This window comes from Boleophthalmus pectinirostris, unplaced genomic scaffold (assembly GCF_026225935.1).
Source record: "Boleophthalmus pectinirostris isolate CB_2022bp ecotype Guang Dong unplaced genomic scaffold, ASM2622593v1 HiC_scaffold_16, whole genome shotgun sequence".
In the NCBI taxonomy this organism is placed as follows: domain Eukaryota; kingdom Metazoa; phylum Chordata; class Actinopteri; order Gobiiformes; family Gobiidae; genus Boleophthalmus; species Boleophthalmus pectinirostris.
In genome coordinates, this window is record NW_026571095.1 from 13,100,675 (window position 1) to 13,121,705 (window position 21,031).

The 21,031-nt window shown below is 38.3% G+C and overlaps 1 protein-coding gene across 1 annotated transcript in view; it reads left to right on the forward strand.

Moving 5' to 3' along the window:
• The window catches only part of dpp6b (dipeptidyl-peptidase 6b), a 94,416-nt gene that overhangs the window by 71,355 nt on the left and 2,030 nt on the right, over positions 1-21,031 (forward strand). The window contains exons 4-22 of the mRNA XM_020923993.2: positions 3,950-4,044; positions 4,128-4,202; positions 4,287-4,339; positions 4,693-4,774; positions 10,203-10,323; positions 14,363-14,517; positions 14,599-14,696; positions 14,794-14,920; positions 15,296-15,334; positions 15,426-15,533; positions 15,613-15,704; positions 16,187-16,234; positions 16,311-16,423; positions 18,121-18,168; positions 18,772-18,870; positions 18,959-19,028; positions 19,907-20,101; positions 20,641-20,695; positions 20,780-20,882. Coding sequence (XP_020779652.1) covers positions 3,950-4,044; positions 4,128-4,202; positions 4,287-4,339; positions 4,693-4,774; positions 10,203-10,323; positions 14,363-14,517; positions 14,599-14,696; positions 14,794-14,920; positions 15,296-15,334; positions 15,426-15,533; positions 15,613-15,704; positions 16,187-16,234; positions 16,311-16,423; positions 18,121-18,168; positions 18,772-18,870; positions 18,959-19,028; positions 19,907-20,101; positions 20,641-20,695; positions 20,780-20,882 — 1,776 coding nt within the window. The remainder of the gene's footprint in view (positions 1-3,949; positions 4,045-4,127; positions 4,203-4,286; positions 4,340-4,692; positions 4,775-10,202; positions 10,324-14,362; positions 14,518-14,598; positions 14,697-14,793; positions 14,921-15,295; positions 15,335-15,425; positions 15,534-15,612; positions 15,705-16,186; positions 16,235-16,310; positions 16,424-18,120; positions 18,169-18,771; positions 18,871-18,958; positions 19,029-19,906; positions 20,102-20,640; positions 20,696-20,779; positions 20,883-21,031) is intronic.

A 21,031-nucleotide genomic window follows, 5' to 3' on the forward strand; every position in this document is an offset into this window, starting at 1 on the left:
GAAACAGAGCATTTTTAGCTTTGGAGCTGTAGACAGACTAATAATAAAGAATTACTCAAATGAGTGTGAATGAAACAAAACACAACTCTAGGGATGTTTAAGATAAGGTAACATTCAAACATGGCTTAAAGCTTACACAAGTCAGTTCTGTGTAATAAACAAATAGGATAGTGATGACTCATTTAAAAAATTGACAAAACAACTAACAAGAACTAGATGACTGAAAATGAGCTTTTTAGAAAGTTCAGGTCTCCCATAAGTATGGTTTTAGTATATTTCCGATCTATAAGGAAAATTTTTTGATTGGATGCTTATAGTCATAAATAGAATAGAAATGAAAGTAAAAATATTTTGTTTGCTACAATTTCTCATTCAGAGTTGGACTATGTTGTAGTAACATTCATTATTCATATTTTTTTCACTAGAAGCAATAATCATTACAAGGCATTGCTGAAAGAACAAAAAACAAAAACGAAATGTTCTATTTTCATATAAAGTATTTATTTGAACAATGAATGCAGTACGCAGGTTGTAATGTGCTTGGTAATTATGTATATTTGTAAAGGAAAATAACCAGAGAAAGGTCAATCTAATGAGCATGTTCTGTCTGGCATTATTGACTGGCCCTTTATGTGGGAACGACTGATCCTAATGAATACTGCACTGAACAGGGCTTTTTACGCTCTTCCTTTAACCAACTCTTTTGAATGGAGCACGTTCAAATAAAGACCTTGTGGTGACCGTTATTCTACAGTAAAGGTAACCATGGGAAATGCACCGAGTCTCCCAGTTTAAAAATTGAAGCTCAAGTTTATTTGATTATTAAACTAGTAGTGGCAGTAGGCTGATATGAAACCTGTTCAGTGAAATTCACCAAGTATAATACATACAATACATACACCATTCATCTAGTATATAACCAGCTTTATGAAATCAAACGCTCTGAATGATACATTAAGGATTCAGTGTCATATATAGCGATATAAAAACACTTTATATTTACATTAACTTTTTTGAAACATTGATACTTTAGAGCTGATGTCATCAGCATTCCATGGGGGTGTGCTAACTGCAGGCACTGCTCTGTCTGAAGCTGTGTTACTCAAATTACTCAAATAAACTACACTTTAATCTGAGCTTTGGTTTAACACAATCTGACCAGAAAGGGCTGGCTAGGTTGGAACTACAACAGGTGATGTGATCTGTGCTGATAAACAAGTCCTTCTTAAATAACATTACAGTCACAAGCTAGCTAGTCATTACCAACAGTTTGTCACTCAAACAAACATCTAAACAGATATGCTCATATTGATCACAGGCTCCTGAACATTCACTCTTTAAAGCTATTTTGTATTTTTGTATTGATTTTTGAGATGATCTTATAACATATTTGGTAGTGTTTGCTAATGTGTGCACTGTGTCTCCATGGTAACTGCTGGACATTCCACCAGAAACGTGTTGAACACCCCCAGCATGATGTCACTGCAAAGTATCAGTAGATGGAATGGAAATGAATTATCTTTGCTTCTAAAATGATCACGATTATTATTTCGCCGACCTCATAGCATAACTGAATAAATCATTCTATTCTCCAGACTCTGCTCCATCTGCCCCAAACTGCCCCACTCATCTTATTGACATAGGCAGTTTATTTTTGTATTTTCTCCAGCAGTTTTTTCCACCCGTTGGTAGAGTATTTGGCCACTGATCTGAAGGTTGGCAGTTCAAATCCCGCTGTTGGCATAAACATCATTGGTTGAATAGTCACATCCACTGGCCCACAGTTTGCCAGTACAATTCCATCTCCCACAGATGAATGCTGCTATTGTGTCCTTGGGCAAGACAATTAACCCACCTCACCTCCAGTGTCTATACACTGATGTATTCCTTGGAAAAGCGTGATGTGATCATTTACCAAACATGAAAAATTACATAGTTCTTATATTGTGAACTGTACAACCTCCATCATTAGGAACAATCTTGACATTCTTAGCCTTGTTCTTAGCCCAATTCCAACTTCACTGAACACCTTGCCCTTCCCACTGTCCGTCTATCATACTCTCACTCTTGATTACTTACATTAGGGCCTAATTAACATGTAATTAGTGAACTTCCTCTGCTCCTCCTGCGCCCTTCACTTACAATAGTGATGAAATTGTCCTGAGCACCTGAGGAGAGCCACACAATCAATCGGGTGACTTTGCATCTTGTCAGTAGCGTTAATGTAATCAAGTCCCATTCTTAGCTAATGGCCTCCCGATAAGAAGTCTGATGGGACGGCCGGTACTCCACTGGCCTTCATCAATATACGGCGTGCTTCATTCACAGCGATGTGTAATTGATCCCTGCTGCTCTTTGATCACCACTCGCCTCTGTAGTCTTTGGATTCACCTCTGAGTTTCTCACGCACTCACATTCAAAGGGTTTGACCTTCCAACTGAAAAAGTCCCACTGACAGCCTGGCCATTTCTGTGTTGGTGATATAGAGAATTAAAAATGAACTAACTTTAGCTTACCTGCGCCTGCAGCTTGGTCTTATGCATTTTTCAGCTTTCAGCCTGGCCCCCCGCTGGTATAACTCATTCAATTTGTGTTAAACCTCCTCCCTGTTTTTTAAATTCAATTCATTACAATTTATTTTTGTATAGCCCAAAGCCCCAACAGTAGTCGCCTCAGAGGATTTCCCAAAACTGTTGATTTAACAAACAAAGGGTTAGAAAATCAAACAGCATTTTTAAATTCACGTATCTTTACCAGCCTCATTCTCATTATTTCCAGAAGATGGAGTTGTGTGATTCTCTGTGTTTGTATGGAGTAATTTTATATTTTTACTTGGTTTAATATATATTCTGTTAATCCACATGTAATAGAAAGCTATAGTAGATGTTTGATAAAGCGTGGATGATGCATAACGTACGATAGGAATAACTTCAGTGCGGCAAACCATTTTTAAATATATGAATACACAGTTAAAGGGCCTATATTACGCTATTTTCTGATCCATGTTATAATCTTGTTAATGAGTTGTGTTTTGTTTCATTCACACATTTAACACAGAAACCCTGAAATTTAGGCTGTGTTCTTCTCAAACAGAAAATACTCTGTACTGGAATAAAAAGTAGCTGGAGATGTAGACAGACTAACAATAAGGGTTTATTCAAGCATGTGAATGAAAGAAAACACAAGTCTAGATATGTTTTTGATGAGATAGTAATATTATAACATGGCTAAAAGCTCATAAGAATCAATTTTATGCTATATTGAAGTAAATACTGGAGTTACTTTTCATCTATATCCTTCATTATACATCAGGACTGAAAAAAATGAATCTTTCACAATCACTTTTTGAGAATTTCTGTTTGAAACTGGTCGCTGTTTTATCATGCTTAGTTGGGATTTTCTCTCTGACGCTCCAGTTTTGGCAGTGCATTTAACAAGCAGAGTTTCAAGATGAAAACACTTGAGCCTGAATGGCAGGTGGCAGCAAAAAGATTTGGCTGTGTATTTCTGATAGTGACAGTTCTGCATTCCTCTTTGATAATTGTTTGTTGATTGTCGTCTGCTTAAAATTTTCAAAGCATAAAACCAATAAAAGATAGTTGTTTGAATAGGAAATATAATCAAGCAATTTAATAACAGTGTATTTGTTCTTTTCTAATAGCCTTTTTAGCATTACGAGCTAAGAGGAGGCACTGGAAACACAATACTCACACAGAATTCTATGTTTATATTTGTTTGAACAACGACAGGTTATTCAGACTTGATACAACTTTAATGTCTAGCACTGCTTTTCAACCTCTGCTTTAAAGATGTGAGGAAAGAGACAACATTCACTGCAAGGGGAATTTTAATGCATTAGTTATCCAAGTCTGTGATGTGCACGCCATGTTTCTTTATAAAGACATGACTAATGCAACGAGAATCTGTCTAATGTTGTTTTCATTTTCAGATCATGAAGTGCTGTATCGTACAAGAGACGGGGATGTTGTCAAACTTCACGTCAACACCAAAGAGACAACCATTGTGGTGCCCAGTCAGCTGTTTGTGAGTCCAGTCTAATGGAAAAAAATGTTAGTGCTACAGTGAAGCTAACTGTCAATAATGCTGTGTTTTTTCTCTATGATCAGGACAGATCCAGGGCCATCAAATACCAAGTGTCTCCAGATATGCGACATGTACTTTTTGCATTTGATGTGAAGCCTGTAAGAACATCTCTCACCTGTCTTCTTTCGTTTTAAAGTTTTTGTTCGTCTCAGCTATCCTGATTGGTGTGTGTCTGGTTGCAGATCTACCAGTACTCCTTCCTAGCGAAGTACATCATCTACAGCCTTGACACGCAGTAAGTTGTATTCTGCTCCGTTTCCCTTGAGTTGGAACATTACGTCCTTAGCCTGACCGACTGTGGCCACTTATGTGACTCCAGCGCATTTACTGCCTTTGCTGCCACTTTGTAGAATTGCATTTAAGCCTGTTTTTAGCCTTTCATCCATCTATGTCTGCTTATATCCTACTGCTGTGTCGCTGGTGCACAGAGAAGTCAGCTGGTGCTAAAAATGGCCTTGGATGATTGATGAAGCTTACAGTTCAGGAACAAGCCAAATACATGACTTTTATTGCTTGAGTGCATTTGTTTGCTGCTCTACCATAGTGTCGAGAAATATTGTGACAGCTTGTGCTGTTTTGCCTCTACAGGGAAACTTGGCCCCTGAATCCGTCTGAGGTGCAGGATGCAGTCCTGCAGTATGCTGCATGGGGGCCACTGGACCAGCAGCTGGTAAGGCGCTTGTACTGTGAGATTACACTCACTAGAGCGGGCACCCGCGCCAACATGTCAGAGCCAGCCTGGCATCGCAGGGAGACTCCGGCTGATTTATGGTTTGTCACGGCACAGAACAGAAACGTTGTAGTGATAAGGGGTTTACAACAACTGAACTGTTATGACCTGATAAGTAGCTGTCTTTACTCTGACCTCCATGGCACCAGCAGCCAAACTGTGTGAGTGTGTGAACTTTGAGATAAAAAAGGAGCTTGAGGGAGCCTCAGAGGCAGATGGCATCTCATGGCACACGCTGTGTGCTGGCCAGTGTGAGGTGGGACACATGCCACTCACCAGTGTGTGGCCATGACATTCTTCTATTGTGGTCAAATGCCAGAGCCATCACAGCTGTCAGCAATGTTCTTTAGAGATGAGAAATCTATTTATCACATCTATTTCTGTCACTGTATTTTTTCTTTAAGTGAGGAACAGCAAATAGTTTTTCAGTTTGAGGTAATTTAAACCTTTTAACAAAAATGTAATTTAAATTTTTTAGTTGCTCAGATTCATATGGCACTCCACAATCCTGACGAACTTATTAAAACATACAATAGTCCAATATTCAGTCACACTTCATGCACTACAGTGGCAACACACTCCACATCTGCCTGGGGGCTAAGTAACTGATAAATAGCTACCTTTCTGCGCCATGGGCATCTCTGATCAGGGTAGATAATGTGTACATCATAGACTGTATATATAAATGGACATAGCTAACCTGCTAGCCACTGCCTTCCAAATAGGAAGTTGGCATGCAGCTCTTCCGGCTCCTTCTGACCCTGGCTCCCATTGACTTAACCTTGGAATATTGTGGCCCCTCTCTCTGTAACTTCTGCTGTGAGCCTTGTCATTTTGGTGTTAAAATGTTCGTCATAACCCGCTCAACATGATCCTAGCGTTTTTTTTGTTGTTGTTTTTTTTTCACTATTTTGTCCGTCAAAAAAATCCTATTCATAATATGGAGCCTGGTTCCAAATTGGCCCCTGTAGCCGATAGCATCGTGAGCTTCATTTGAGTGGCGCTGAGCGCTATGGGTGATGTCACACTCGCTTTTTTTTTTAATACCGTCTATGACAGGAGTCGGCAACCCAACATGTTCAAAGAGCCATATTGGCCCAAAAAAACAAAAACCATACCTGCCTGGAGCCGCAAAAAAATTGAAAGCCTTATATAAGCCTAATATGAAGGCACCATACGCTGTCAGTATATCAGCTATATAAGCCTACTATTAAAATAACTAAGTAGGCTACAAATACAAAATGAGCATTCATGATTACACAAACCCCTTTTCCGACCCTCTCATACTCGGTGCACCTCTGTAGCCACTGAAATCAGGTGGTTAGTGTTTATTCCTTTGTCATTTAGGCCCCGTTATTTTTAAAAACTGAGACATTTCCCTTCGTTTGTACACATCGTTTACACGCAAATGGCGAATTCGCCTCTGAAAACAAATCTTTCTAAAAACTCCGGCTAGAGTGGAGATTTTGGAAAACTCCGGTTTCACGTTTGCGTGTAAACTGAGATAAACGGAATTTTAGGAGCTGACGCGCCGAAAGTGCGACCGACGTTTACCTGTTGCTTTGACGATGATGATGGAAGCATTCAGAGCAGCAGTCGCATTTCTTCTGATCGTGCATAGGAGCACTCATAAACCAGCAGCATGTAGAACTTTGTACGCAACTCACCGCACATCAGCCTGGAGCAGAAGCTCTGAGCTCGGGCAGCAGCGCCAAACACATGGGAGCAGTCAGCGCGCAGCCCCTCAAGACGGGGCTGGGGGTCCAGTGTTGGTCAGATTGTCCAAAGGCTTTGTCCTTCATGTCCTGGTTCCAGACAGGGGCGAGCAAGACCAGCTCGCAAAGGACTGGGTCCGAGTGCTTCAGTGCAGTCATCTGTGCGCTGGTTCCGTGCGGGAAAAGCGAGAATGCTCTGTGGACCACAGGTCCGGGCGGGCTGCTCCGGTCCTCCACGCTTGACCGCGGCTGGTTCCGAGGTGGTCCAGCATCCGGACAGAAGCGTGAATCCAGTTTGGTTCGTTATATGTTGTTCTGAGCATCCGTCTGCACACGTGTTTTTTTGTTTTGTTTTTTTCGGGGAAAGCACTTCTCAGGTGGAGGCATCGGACACCACCCCCTGCTTCAGCTCATCTGTTTGTTCAGCTGAAACACTTTTCATGTGTTTGCATTTGCACACAGCTGATGGATCAGATCCATGACCAGAGATGAATGAGGGTTTTACCTCTAAAGAAACCATATTAAAACAACAACCAAAAAAATAATTCCTTTTCCATTTTCACTCATTTTTGAAAAAGCTACAGGGAGCCACTAGGGGAGTGCTAAAGAGCCGCATGCGGCTCTGGAGCCGCGGGTTGCCAAACCTATGTTAAACCCAGCGGCAATAATACATTCCCTGGTTGTTGAATGTTTGTCTAACTCATATCGGTGCCAAAGATTCCCCCTTTTTCTTATATAGAGCTACACATGGACTTAAGGAGAGAGTAATCCTATTATTATGTTCTACAATTTCACTTAATCTAGCAATTTGTTCTGTTTTCCACTGTGCTTCGGAGACAGCAGACATCAGCATCTTTTATCGGCTTACCACAAAGCTCTGACTCCTTACTAATTGTTCCTATTTGCTTAGATTATAGTGAAAAACATTTGAAGAGTGCGTAGAGACATTGAGTGGGATAAAGATGCCTCATTTGCATATGGTAATATAGCACAGACGATTGTTCAGTATGCAGGGCTTTTATTGTAAATCCAGTTTGATTGGCTCCTAAGTTTTGATGTTGATGATTTTTGTTTTCATTCGTAATTATTTCCCATCAGAAGCCAAGCAGTTTATCCCAAGCTGTTTGAATTGCACATGGCAGTTTTTTTTTTTTTTTTTTTTTTTTTGAATTCTTTATTTATCATATTTTAAAGGTGCACTATGTAACTTTTTTGATGGGGTTCCGTCACCTGCTTGTTTCTATGGATATGTCAGTGCTCTGCCTAGAATGTTCCATAGTATGACGTTAAACAGCACTACCTTACATTTATTAAATTACAGGTGGTTTTATAGCTAAAAAATATCTAGAAAAATAGACATTCTGACTGTAAGAGGGCTTGCCTCTCCATAGATCTGCCCTGTAACATGATTTAGTCTCCATGAACATAGAAAAATGTATTAATACTATACTGTGAAACATTCCAGGCAAAGCAATAACATCTCCACGGAGAAAAGCATTTGATTGACCCTCACCCAGGTACACAAATGCACCTGAAAAAAGGCAATTAGCATAACATGTGGGGTGTGCCATTGATGCATATACATGAATACTTTATTCTGTCAATTGTAAGCAAAACTATTATTAAAATAAAAAATCAAACAAAGTCCGGTCTTACAGTTTTGAGAAATTCAGTCCACCGTTCCTAGTTGTTCTTAAATTTGTCTTGTTGCAATCTGATACTAAAAGTAATTCTCTCCATCTTAAAAACAGGCAGTTTGCAGGCAACAGACCTCCAATCAAAAAGTTACCTAATGCACCTTTAAAGTGGTGATCATTTGACTGAATTGGGGAATAATTTGTGAATGAAAACACAGGCTATTAGAATACAAGGCCTCTGTTTGGTCTCCATGGGTATCTTTGAAGCCACAGCTTTCATGTACCCAGTCTTTCATAATTGACTTTTCTCTCTGCAGTAGCCATTTTTAGTCTTTTAATTATTTGATGAGAACAGAAATGCCTTCTAAGGTCATTTTGGATCTCTTTACACACACAAACTATATAAAGAGTTATTAAATTGCATTTCTTTAACATTTTATCTCAAGTTTTTCTGAAGCTTTAGGTAGACGTTTAGGTCAAGTGAACTAAAACATGTACAGTTTTATTTTTCAAGCTTTCTGACAGTGGTTTATGTTTTTTGTAGTGTTTTTCTATCTTCTACCACCTCTTGCTTCTTACAACCACAGAATTGATCTGTTTTCCTGAGATGTTGATTGGACACTATAAAAATTTTATTTTCTTGCTACAGCTATAGGTCATAACCAGAATGTTTTAGATTCTTTTGCGGGCTCACGTAGGGTTATTTTTTTTAAACTATTTTCCACACATCCCAGACACCACACTACACTTCAAAGATGCTGCGTATTTGTTTGGCTTCTTCTATCCGAATTTTCAACAGCCACAACTGTGCTTCGTCCCAGGAACAAAGGTCTAAGCACTTGAAATCAAATCTAAAAACGTATATATAGTAGTAGAAGAAAGAGAATATATCCAGTAATTATTATTCAAGTCCCCTAAGCGATTTACTGTGCATTTTTCATTCATTCCATTATATTCTATAGTGGTAAGACAGAAGCGAGGCGACCATTCTGCGTCTTTCTACCCCTCCAACTACCAGCACTCACGCACACACCATTTTCATACTCGGCAACGTGGGTGCAGTGTCTTGCCTTAGGACACAACGACAACTCTATCCACTGAGCCACTGTTGCCCCTATCTCTGCGTAACTGTATTTTCTTCTTCATTAGAGCATATTTATTTGAATCATAATGCAAAATCAGCTCAAAATTTTAGTCATATTGTTTTGGTTTTGTCATTTCTTTGCTGTATTTCCATGGAGACCAACAGGTGGTGCTATCAGGCCAGTTCACAGGTCAGATCTGTGGAGAGGCAACTACAGTTACCATAAGAATGCATGTCTTTAAAGGTATTTTGTTAGTAATAAAAAATAACTGTAGACAAATAAATGCAAGAAAGGTGTACCTCCATATTGTACAACATTCCAGGTAAGCAAAAACGTCTCCATGGAGACGGGATGGCAGCCGACCCCCTAGTTACCTAGTGCAATGGCAAAATAAAAATAAAGAAGATTAAAAAAAGATCTGTATACTTATCAAGCTATTTTCTGTCTATGACGAGGCAACACTGTAGTTTCTTCCCAATCAAAATCAAACTCAAAGCTGTGCTCCGCCATCACTCCAGCTGACACCAGAACATCTCAATAGGCACAGAGGAGAGAAAATAGCATCTTAAAAGATCTGTATTCACGCTGTGCCTATGCAACTTCAGCATTTTGATCAACATCAGAAAGAATTTCGACTTTGGTGAAGAAGCCAACTCTGACTGTAATGAGGCAAAAATGTGCTAATGTAATGCTCAAGGCAAGTGTTGACAGAGACTTTATTAGCTTTTAAGTGCCATTCGGTGGGAGTCTGGGGGTGTATCTGGATAAAGATAAAGTCATGTTGAGATGGAGCTCTGCGGTGGTCTGATGCAAAATGAACAGAAGGGTGAAAAAGTACTAAGAGCAAATCAGGTGTACATCTAGTAGCTACACGCGTCACATCACATCGTCTGGTAATATTTGTGTACTTTTTTGTGTTGTCTCTCATCAGATCTTCATATTTGAAAATAACATCTACTACAGAGCCAGACTGGACAAGTCGCCCATCCGCCTGGTCTCCACTGGCAAAGAGAGGGAGGTGTTCAATGGACTGGCAGATTGGCTCTATGAAGGTAACACTAAATACTTTTTGAACACAGTCTATGATTTTGTACAGATGAAGTTTTAAAATATGTGGAATATTTGGAATATGTGTCTCACTATGGATAATATGTTGCCACCTTGTTCTGTTTGGCCTTGTAATCAAATTGCTATCTTATGTGAATTTTTTAAAAGCAATGTTTACAAAAAATATAATAGGTGGTCATCTGTTTTTAAAACTGAGGTACTTCAACTGTCATCTTGAAGTCATTTTCATTGAATTACTGAATCACTATTTAAAAGGCCCAAATTGTGCTAGTTTCTCATCTATGTTATAATGTTGTTTCCTCATCAAAAACATACCTTTTGTTTCATTCACCCATGTTCAACACGCAAACTCTGCATATTTAGGTTAAGTTCTTCTCTCAAACAGAAAACACTCTCTTCCACCTTGTGTGGTACTACAGGATATTGCTCCATACACCTTGACTAGAATCATTTAGAAGATTTTAGCCCTGGAATTGCCAATCTCTGATGATCTAAAGATGAAATATAGCTAACTGGAAAACTACCACTTCATGAGGTCACAAGGTGGCTTTTGTGATCAGATAGCAACATTTTCACATGGCTTAAAGATCACTAGAGTCAATTTTATGTAATATGGGACCTTTAATCTATTCATGTATGCATCTAACATATCAGATTCATATGTAAAATATATGCTTTAATTTGCCACCCCACGTTAGTAAAATTCCAGTGTACTTATTAAGGAATACCACCTCCAGCTGTAAGAATTACAGTGACTGCGCAATTCAATTAGTATTCTGTATGCTCCTTGCAACATGATTTCCAAAAGACCAAATCTTTGTATAATTGCTAAACAGACATTGTTTTGTAAGATGCCGCTTGTTCAGCTCATTTCTGAGGACGTCCTGGGAAACATCCAATTCTCAAGTCCATTAGTTCAGGTTGATGTGCTCTGCTACAAGAGAACAGCCGTTTACAATGCCCTAATGAAGAATTTTACATCAAACTCCATTCCAAATATCTGGTTATGCACGCTGAATCAGTTGGCCTCACAAAACACATACAATCATTCATGAAAATACATTTGATTTTTCTTTGATTAACCTGAATTAAACTATATATCTAATTTAATTTAGAAAAATCCTGGATTATTAGTCTGTTTAGATTGCCAAATATCAAAATATTCTGTTCCATCTTGGGATGTCATTAAGTGGTAGTTTTCAAGTTAACACCAACCATTTACCCTTTGTTTAGTATGAATTGGCAATTCCAGGGCTGAAATTATTCTAGTATAGAGTTTAAAAACACAGTGGAGCACTTCCTGTATTACCACATGACATCACAAGTGTGTTCTGTTTGAGAGAAGAGCTCTAAATGTACAGGCTTTGTGTGTTAAACACAGGAATTATGTTAAACAGGAATCATCATAATAACAGATCAGAAAACAGTGTGATATGTGTACATTGCTTTGGTTATTCAGGCACACTCAAATAATATTCAGAAATGTTCTAACAAATTCTTATGTAGGACAGACATGGCGACATACAGTAATGTGCTTTGATTTCTGATTGTTGATTAGTCAGTGGTGTCTTAGACCCCCAACAGTTTTATTAGCCAACTAATTATTTTAGGAGGATTATAAAGATTATATGGACAAAGTATAGGGCAGTTAACTGAAAATTTAATCTCCCTTTTTACAACTAAAACTGTAAAATGTTTACTAGTACTTTTCTGTATGCATAGTTATTATTGCATCTCTCTTGGGATGCAGTTGGGATCAGATGCATGATCAGATTATAGTTTTACAGTTTTATAAATTATATCTTTGAGAGCCTTCTTTAGTTGACTAATAAATGCACAGAGTAGGTCTGTCACGAAAGCACATTTTGAAACATGATATAATGTTGCAGAGAAATATTGCGATAAATGATAATATAGAAACTACTTTATGCCTCTGACACAAAGCAGGACAGCCCTGGTAAACCCATTTTTAAAAAGACATCATTAAATATGAACAAACAAATAGCAGAAAGTTATGTATTAATCCCTCTACAGCTCACATATTATTGTATTACATAAAAATAGCTAAAATCTCTCCATCATTGCAAAGAAATTGTACACACAATAAATATTGAGCCCCAAGCATATTGTTCCAGGTTCCATATATTGAACTATAAGTATATATAGTAATTATCTTCACAGGCCTAGCACAGAGCGGAGTCGTTAGTCAACCAAGAATTTCTGTGGTCGACTCCAGCCTAGTGCTTATAACTATACTGAACATCTATCAATTTATCACAGCGAAATTACAAAAAGAGGAGAAAAAGTGTGCTGTCCTGTAAGGCCCATAATGCACATGGTAAATGCTGGCTATTAGGACTTGCTTCAGAGCCGCTTGCTAATTGGTTTTTCATTAATGGGATTATTAGAAGACACAGAATGCGACATGAAAGACGTAAGCCGTTTTACACAAAGATTAGTCCTGCTGCGGTTCACTGTATGTTCATGGATTTATCACTGTAACAAACAGCTGTACAAATATAGAGGAGACTATAGCTGAGTTTGGTAAAAGAAGTTACATTGAAGCAGTTTGTCGTTGGATTTACTGGATTTGGGAGTGAAGTAGCTAAATATTTAACTGTAATTCTTGGAAAGTTAAAATGATCTATCAATGGTCTGTTTAATGTGTAATTTTTTTAATACTAAAACTTACAAAAGGTGCATTGTGTAACTTTTCTGGTGGGGGGTCTGCCACCTGTTTTTCTCTATGGAGATGTTATTGTTTTGTCAGATATGTTTCACAGTGTGGCTTTAAACCTTTCTATCATCATAGAGAGCAAACCAGGCCAAGTTCCTGGTCAGATCTCTGGAGACACAACCCCGCTCACAGTCAGAATGCCTGTTTTTCTAGGTATTTTCTCTAAAACTACTTGTACTTTAATAAATTTAAGGTGGAGCTGTTTTAATGTCATAGTGTGGAACATTCGAAGCAGAGCAATGACATATCCATAGAAACAAGCAGGTGAAGGACCCCAACCGAAAAGTTACATAATGCACCTTTTTTAGTAGTTAATGTATGCAAGGGTTCTTTTCCAGCTATACCTTATTTTTCTGTGTGTCTCCAATATTACAAAAGCATGGGGGAAAAAAATCCTATTTCAGAAAAACCCACTAGTTTTGAAAGTATTCATTTTGTGTTAGCAATTTTTCCTGAACCTCTAGGCCTTATTGCTGCAGAAATTGGAACCATCCTTTCAACAGACTTTCATCCCTGAATTCTTGTCTTCTATCTCCCTCCATAGGCCAATCGAAAGTTGTGTAATTATATAAATAGAAACCAATACCCAATATGTTTAAGGCTTTTTGCAAACAGACCTTGAACATCTAGTTGAACTCTCAACTATTTCGTCAGCCTTAGTATGAATTTCCAATCAAATCTGTCCCTGAGTGCTCAATGGGCTTCTTCATTACTGCATATTTGTTGTACAGAGCTTCAACCTGTGCATTCATTTTTTTTTTTTTCAAAACAGAAATAATTATTTTCTATTGTTGATTCCAATGCCGTTAAAAATAATAACAACACAAAACTAATGGAATTCCTCTCCAAGGTTGTGAGTATTTGAAAAGCCTATTGTCTGGTCTCACACCTTCTGTAGTTACACAAAGGTAGCTTGTGTTAGTGTTTTGGGTAAAGCTCTTGTGCCCCCTGCTGGAGAAAAAGTGTTATTATCCACACTGTAACCAAAGCTGATATGATTTATTGGAATGAAAAATGAATTATTGTACAATGCCACCAACTGTACAGTGATGCAGTGGGTACATTTCTGTCAGTGTCTGAAAATCAAGAAAATTAAAGTGAACAAGAATGAGGATATATCTGTAATACCTGAGAGGCCTGCAGGGGCTGTCAGTGACCATTAAAGAACCCTACTACTACAATGCAATACAACACAATACAATATTCTTGCAATAAATGTGCTACACAAATATCAAGTGAATTACAGTCTCAGTAACAGCTATCTTGTATACTGTGCTCTTTTGCAGAAGAGATCCTGCAGACTCACGTAGCGCACTGGTGGTCTCCTGATGGACTACGCCTAGCCTACATGACCATCAATGACACACAGGTGCCCAAAATGGAAGTCCCCTTTTTCACTGGGACACCATACCCCAGCAGCTGGGAGTATCATTATCCAAAGGTAGCACATCTCTCTAACTTTTGACAGAATAAGATAAATATTGCCACTGATAGCCTCTCTGGCCTCTGCTATTTTTTTCAGGCTGGGGAGGAGAACCCTGTGGTGCACCTGTCAGTTGTGAGTCTTAACGGGCCCCTCCACACAGTGCTGATGAAGAGACCAGATGACCCCCGAATCGGGTGAGTGACAGGACAAATCTGCCTTGAGTAACAAGCTCAGAAAGTCCCAGGACAAAGGCTGTGTGGGGCTCACGTGTTCTCTTTGTTTCTTATTTAGGCGTGAGTACTACATCACCTCAGTCAGGTGGGCCACCAGCACCAAACTGGCCGTTAACTGGTTAAACAGAGGCCAGAATAACTCCATATTAACTCTGTGTGAGGCCACCACTGGAGTCTGCATCAAGGTACTGAGGATGGGGGGCTGATGCGTGCTGTACAGTGCTTCAGTCCAGTCTCTATATGATAACAGCTTTTAAGATATTACAGTGTGTAGTCTGAAAGCTTGGACTCTCCACAATTCAATCATTAAATTAATTCCACAGACAAAATGAACAATGAACATGCTGACTGAATATTGTGCTGTACCATATATCAGATGCAGTCAGTGTAATGGATTATTTAAACATGTTTGTTTTTAAATCTGAAATTAGATTTAAAATGGGTTCCCTTTTTACCCCACAAAAAATATTTTAACAATAGATGTTGAAATTAGAATATTGTTTAAAAAAATTAAGTATATTTAATATTCATGGTTTCATGTATCTATTTGATTTCTGCAGAAACATGAGGATGAGAGCGAGAGCTGGCTGCACAGACAGGTAGGGTCTGGTCTGCGCGAGTAAACAGCAGCCCTGGGGGTATGAGCTGCGACACAGTTCATTCTGAGTTTTCCATCTCTTCTTTGTCTAGAATGAAGCACCACTCTTTTCCCAAGACGGACACAGATTCTTCTTCACCAGAGCCATACCTCAGGGCGGGAGAGGGAAGTTTTTCCACATCTCTATGTCCACTTCAATGGTGAGTTATGGTGCCAAACTTTCTCCTGTATGAGGCCAGAGAGAGCTGAGTGGACTGTGAGTTTGTTTTTGTATTTCAGCCCAACAGCAGCACAGACATCCTTCAGTCACTGACCTCTGGAGACTGGGACGTCACCAAGATCCTGGCCTACAATCACCAGAGGAACCTCATGTGAGATACTACAATCTTTGTCTGATACAAAGTAGCTCCCACAGAATCTGAAGCTCTATATTCAAGCCTTTATCCAGGTGTAAATTTTAAAGGTCCTATATCACGAAAAATAGAGTTGTGTGCTTTTATCCGTGTTAAAGTGTTACATGCTCAAAAACATATGTGGAGTTGGGTTTTGTTTCAGTCATACATGTTTGAGTAACCCTTATTTATTAGTCTGTCTACATCTCCAAAGCTCAAACCTTGTTATGTCATGAAGTGGTCGTTTTCAATTTAACAGCTACCTTTTGGTCAGTAGAGATTGGAAATTCCAAGGCTGAAATTATCCAAATTATTTTAGTGAATAACTCACCCTAAATATACAGGGTTTGTATGTTAAACATGGGACTTAAACAGGTACCCACTATGTGAAATAATAATTAGAAAAACATCAAAACCTTTTATTTGAAGTGTAAATCTTATGAGAGTATTTCACATTTCAGATACTTTCTAAGCACAGAAGATGACCCTAAAACTCGACACTTGTACAGGTATTCCTCTGATATTATGCTGTAATATAATGGCAGAGATGTGCATGTGTTATTCAGTGTGTGCTCTGGTTTACAGTGCAGACACCATCCCTCCATTCAACCGCTGCTGCCTGTCCTGTGAGTTCAAATGTGGCTACGTGGACGTTTCCTTTAGCCACGACATGAGCTACTTCTTACTCAACTGTAAAGGTGAGCAGCCACACCCCGGTTCACTTAACTGTTAGATAATATATTCAATTTTACAACTTTTTATACATACCATAAATGTTATCTATGTTGGTTGGTTTAGCCAGAAAACAGATGCTTGTTTTCTTATTTTTATCTGGAAGAAGGGGTTCAGTACTTCTGCAAGACAGGACTATAATAATATCATGACCAATGTCTTTGTCATCAGAATGAATTAGAATTTCTTATGAGGCCAAACAGAACCACATGCTTTGACAAAACATCACAAAGATGAGGGTGTCTGAAATCGTAGCCTGTCTCTCTGAGAGAGATACATGCTCCGTTCAGGTAAAAACAAACATACCTCCTTAAAAGGGGGATAGATAACTGAGAGGATTGAGCAACAGTGTGGATTTCTGCAGAATCAAAGCACCAAACTCTTATTTTTCTATATTAGGTAACAGAAATTGTATATTTTGTTCTGCGAGAGAACAAGAGGAGATGTTTTCTGCATTTGAGAGACATGTGCTACAAATGAGCAGCTTTAGGTTTTTCATGCTCTACGTATGGCCCGATACCAAACCATTCTGTAGTCGAACAGAATGTATAAGGAACTGGCTGATCAAGTAAAACAATTACAATACTAAAAAGTCAACAAGGACTGATTTAACAAAGATTTGATAATAATAATAATTTTTTAAAAAGATCTCTATAATACTTCAGTCCTCCAGGTCGATTACATTGCACAAGGGTAAATTATGTTTTTTTTTTTTTACACATTCAAGACTTTTTCAGGAATGAAGAAAAAACGTTGCCAGTTACCAAATTTTTTTTTAACTCAAAAGTTTGTCCACTTTGACATAATTGAATTTCTAATGTTGCATTTTCATGTTGATGATTTCGACTGGATTTAGATTTTTATATTGTAGATGATATATGAATAGTCTTGCTATTCTACAAAGTGGCGATATAATGTATATTGATTACATTGTACTTTGCATGAAACATCCTAAATGAAAAATATTGAACCCAATCATTTCAATACAAAAGTCTATTTAGCTGATCCCATCTCTATTAAATATGATTCACCTATAATGTGATACCATCTGAAAACCAGCAATATTTTTTCATTTTATGAACTATCTGAGAAGGGAATGCCATTTGAGGTACTTGTTCAGTTTGAAGACTACTTTTCTTTTAAAGATTGAATAGTACCAAGATGAAGGATATGGTAGTGAATAACTGACTAATGCTTGGATACTGGGCTTATATGGAGCTGGACATTAGCAGATCACCTCAAACCTCTGTGGGATCAGCTCACATTGACTTTGTCCAATGTGGCTTTCTGTGTTAAGTATTCAGAGACAGATGCGAGGAGGGTCAGGCCTGTGGGTGTTATTGTGGCTATCTTCTGTTTACCACTGTTTCTCATGAGACTGTTGTCCTGGGAGCACAAAAGCAGTGTTTCTATGGAAGTTGATTTGTTTAGGGGCCTGCTCCCGGAGAGCTCCTGCGCCAGTGGCTCTCCCCATTAATTGGATCTTTGGAGAATAGTTCCACTGTGAAATAACAGCAAGGCAGCACTTCTCTTGGGAAAGAGAGTGGATTATAAAGATTAGGAGGAACAGCGCCTCTGAAATCTTAAGTGGATGACATGTTGCAACTATTGACCATTACTATTATAAGAGTTAATATAATGTGTTTGTATTGTATTTTTCCAGGTCCGGATATACCGAGTGTGGCTATCTATAAGACCAGTGACAAGCAAAGTGAGTGTTACCTGTTTTGTATGGGAGAGACAGTGGTTCCAAATCTTACCTCAAGTGTGTTAGAAATATTATCTCGAAGAATTCAAATGAATAGATTTGAGGTCCTATTTTACTCAAATGTGACTCTTGTGAGAGATAAGACATGTTATAATGCTGTTACCTCCTCAAAAACATACTTAGATTTGTCCATAGCTCAAAATGCTCTGTTCCACTTTGTGATGTCATGAAGCAGTAGTTTTTAAATGAACAGATACATTTTATCTCTTGTTTAGTAAAGATTGGAAATTCCAGTGCTGAAACTATCCAAATAATTATAGTGAAGGTGTATGGAGTTTGAAAAAAGGCAGTAAAGCACTTCCTGTATTACCATGTGACATCACAAGGTGGAACAGAGTGTTTTCTGTCTGAGATAAGAACTCAGCCTAAATATGCAGGGTTTTTGTGTTAAACATGTGTTAATGAAACAAAACACACCTCAGGGTATGTTTTGGATGAGGAAACAAGATTATAACATTGATTAGAAAATAGTGTAAAATGGGCCCTTTAAAGTAATTTATTTACACCGTTCCATTAATCTCTACTATATTCCTTTTCTATTTACAGAGATATTGGACATAGAGACTAATGAGAAGCTGAACGCAACATACAACAACATGCAGATGCCCCGTGTGGAGTACAACACCATCACGATTGATGACTACAGTACGTTCTCTGGTCCTATTCACTTAAACACATTACTAGACATTCTATTGCCCCTGCTGCCTGTAACTGTGCTTTTTCTCTCTTCTAGCACTGACCATGCAGATCCTGAAGCCAGCCGCGTTTGTGGATACGGCCCATTACCCCTTACTGCTGCTGGTGTGAGTATTAGTGCAGACAGATATGTTATGAATGAGATAAGATGGATTGTTTGTCCAGAAAGTCCAGACAGTAGCTCAGTCGGTCAAGTGTTTGTCCACTGATCCGAAGGTTGGCGGTTCAAATCCCACTCTCAACATAAACGTCATTTGTGGAGTTGTTAGATCCACTGACCCACAGGTTGGCAGAGTAATTCTAGCTCCCACAGATGACTGCTGTTGTTGTGTCCTTGGGCAAGACACATAACCCTCACTCCCAGTGTCTGTGTACACTGGTGTGTGAATGGATGAGTGGTTTCTTCATATAAAAATGCAGCCATTTGTCAAAGAGTTCAGCAGTATTTTTTCCTCTCTGAGATTACAATTTAAATTCATAATTTTAGACAAGCTGAGTTTTTTGAGAATTTTTATTTAGTTGAGATGTTAATTGTCCTACGTTCATGATGATGATGATGATGATGATGATTGAAACTTTTTCTGTAATATTTAAGCACCCATTATGATAGCAATTAAGAATAAGTACAATGGAATTCAAAAAGAACAGTGTAATTTAAAATGCAATTGTTTAGAAAAAAAACAAAAAAATTGTTAATTCCTCTGTTTTGATTTGCACAGTGTCCCAACTTGGGTTTGTAAAAAGAGTGACAATATGACCAGAGGAAGCTTGTGTGTTTCTTTCTCACTGAAAATTGTTGTTAAGCTTTAACGCAGCTCACGGCTGTTTTTCCTGTCAAAATCAATTTGATGGTGTAATATTATGCAATGGTTTCAATAGGCCTGCAATAGAAATCAACGCTCTTCTTTGCTTTGAGAAATGTCCTTGAGACTCAAAGTTGGTTCAAATATAAAGGGCAACTTCAAATGATTAACCCCATTTGCAGGGATGGCACCCCCGGAGGTCAGATGGTCACAGAGCAGTTCCAGGTGGACTGGGCCACAGTTCTGGTCAGCAGCTTCAGCACCATCGTGATCCGTTTCGACGGGCATGGCAGCGGCTTCCAGGGCACCAACCTCCTGCACAAGGTCCGCCGGAGACTGGGCAAACTGGAGGAGCGGGACCAACTTGAGGCACTCAGGTTTAACAAAAGCATATTTACAATAAGAAATACTATCTACATGTTTTAAATAATTAGAATATATTATTTTATGTGGTTGAGTGAGTTTTGATGAGTTGAGATGTATTAACTTGTTAAACCTTAATTATTTGATAAAGTTATGCTTAAAGGGCCTATATTACTCCAAATTGACTCTTGTGAGCTTTAAGTCATGTTATAATGTTGTTATCTCATTAAAAACATAGCTGGAGTTGTGTTTTGTTTCATTCACACGTTTGAGTAATCCTTTATTGTAGTTTGTCTACGTCTCCAAAGTTCAGGATTTTGAGTTTAACATGTGTGAATGAAACAAAACATAATTCCAGGTATGCTTTTAATGAGGAAACATCAGAAAATAGTGTAATATGGGCCTTTTGATATACTTTGAATCCAGTCAAACAAATCAGCAACATGAAATCCAGACCATGTTAATAAATTAAAATAACTGATACTAAAGCATGTATTTTATTTTAGGTTGCAGACTTGATGTTTAATCATTCTTTGATATTATGTTATTTTAGGTTCATATCAAAAGAGCCATACATTGACAAGAGCCGAATGGGAGTTTATGGAAAAGTAAGAGTGACATTTTTTTTTTAAATATTGTCTATGATTAAGATACAGTGTGAGATTTGTGCTTTTTGTGTTTGTTCTTTTTAGGCTTACGGTGGATACTTGGCCACTCTTCTTTTAAGCTCTGCAGAATTCACCCAGCTCAAATGTGGAACTGCAGTCTCCCCCATTACAGACTTTGAACTCTATGGTATGAATTTCCTGTTATCATTAGATTGTAATATTGGTGTCTTGGTTGCTTGGTACCTTCTATTACTTATAGATTCTTAATGCCCTATCCTGAATGCAGTTAACAGTCCATAGATAATTAAAGCCTACTTCAAATAATGGATGAAAGTA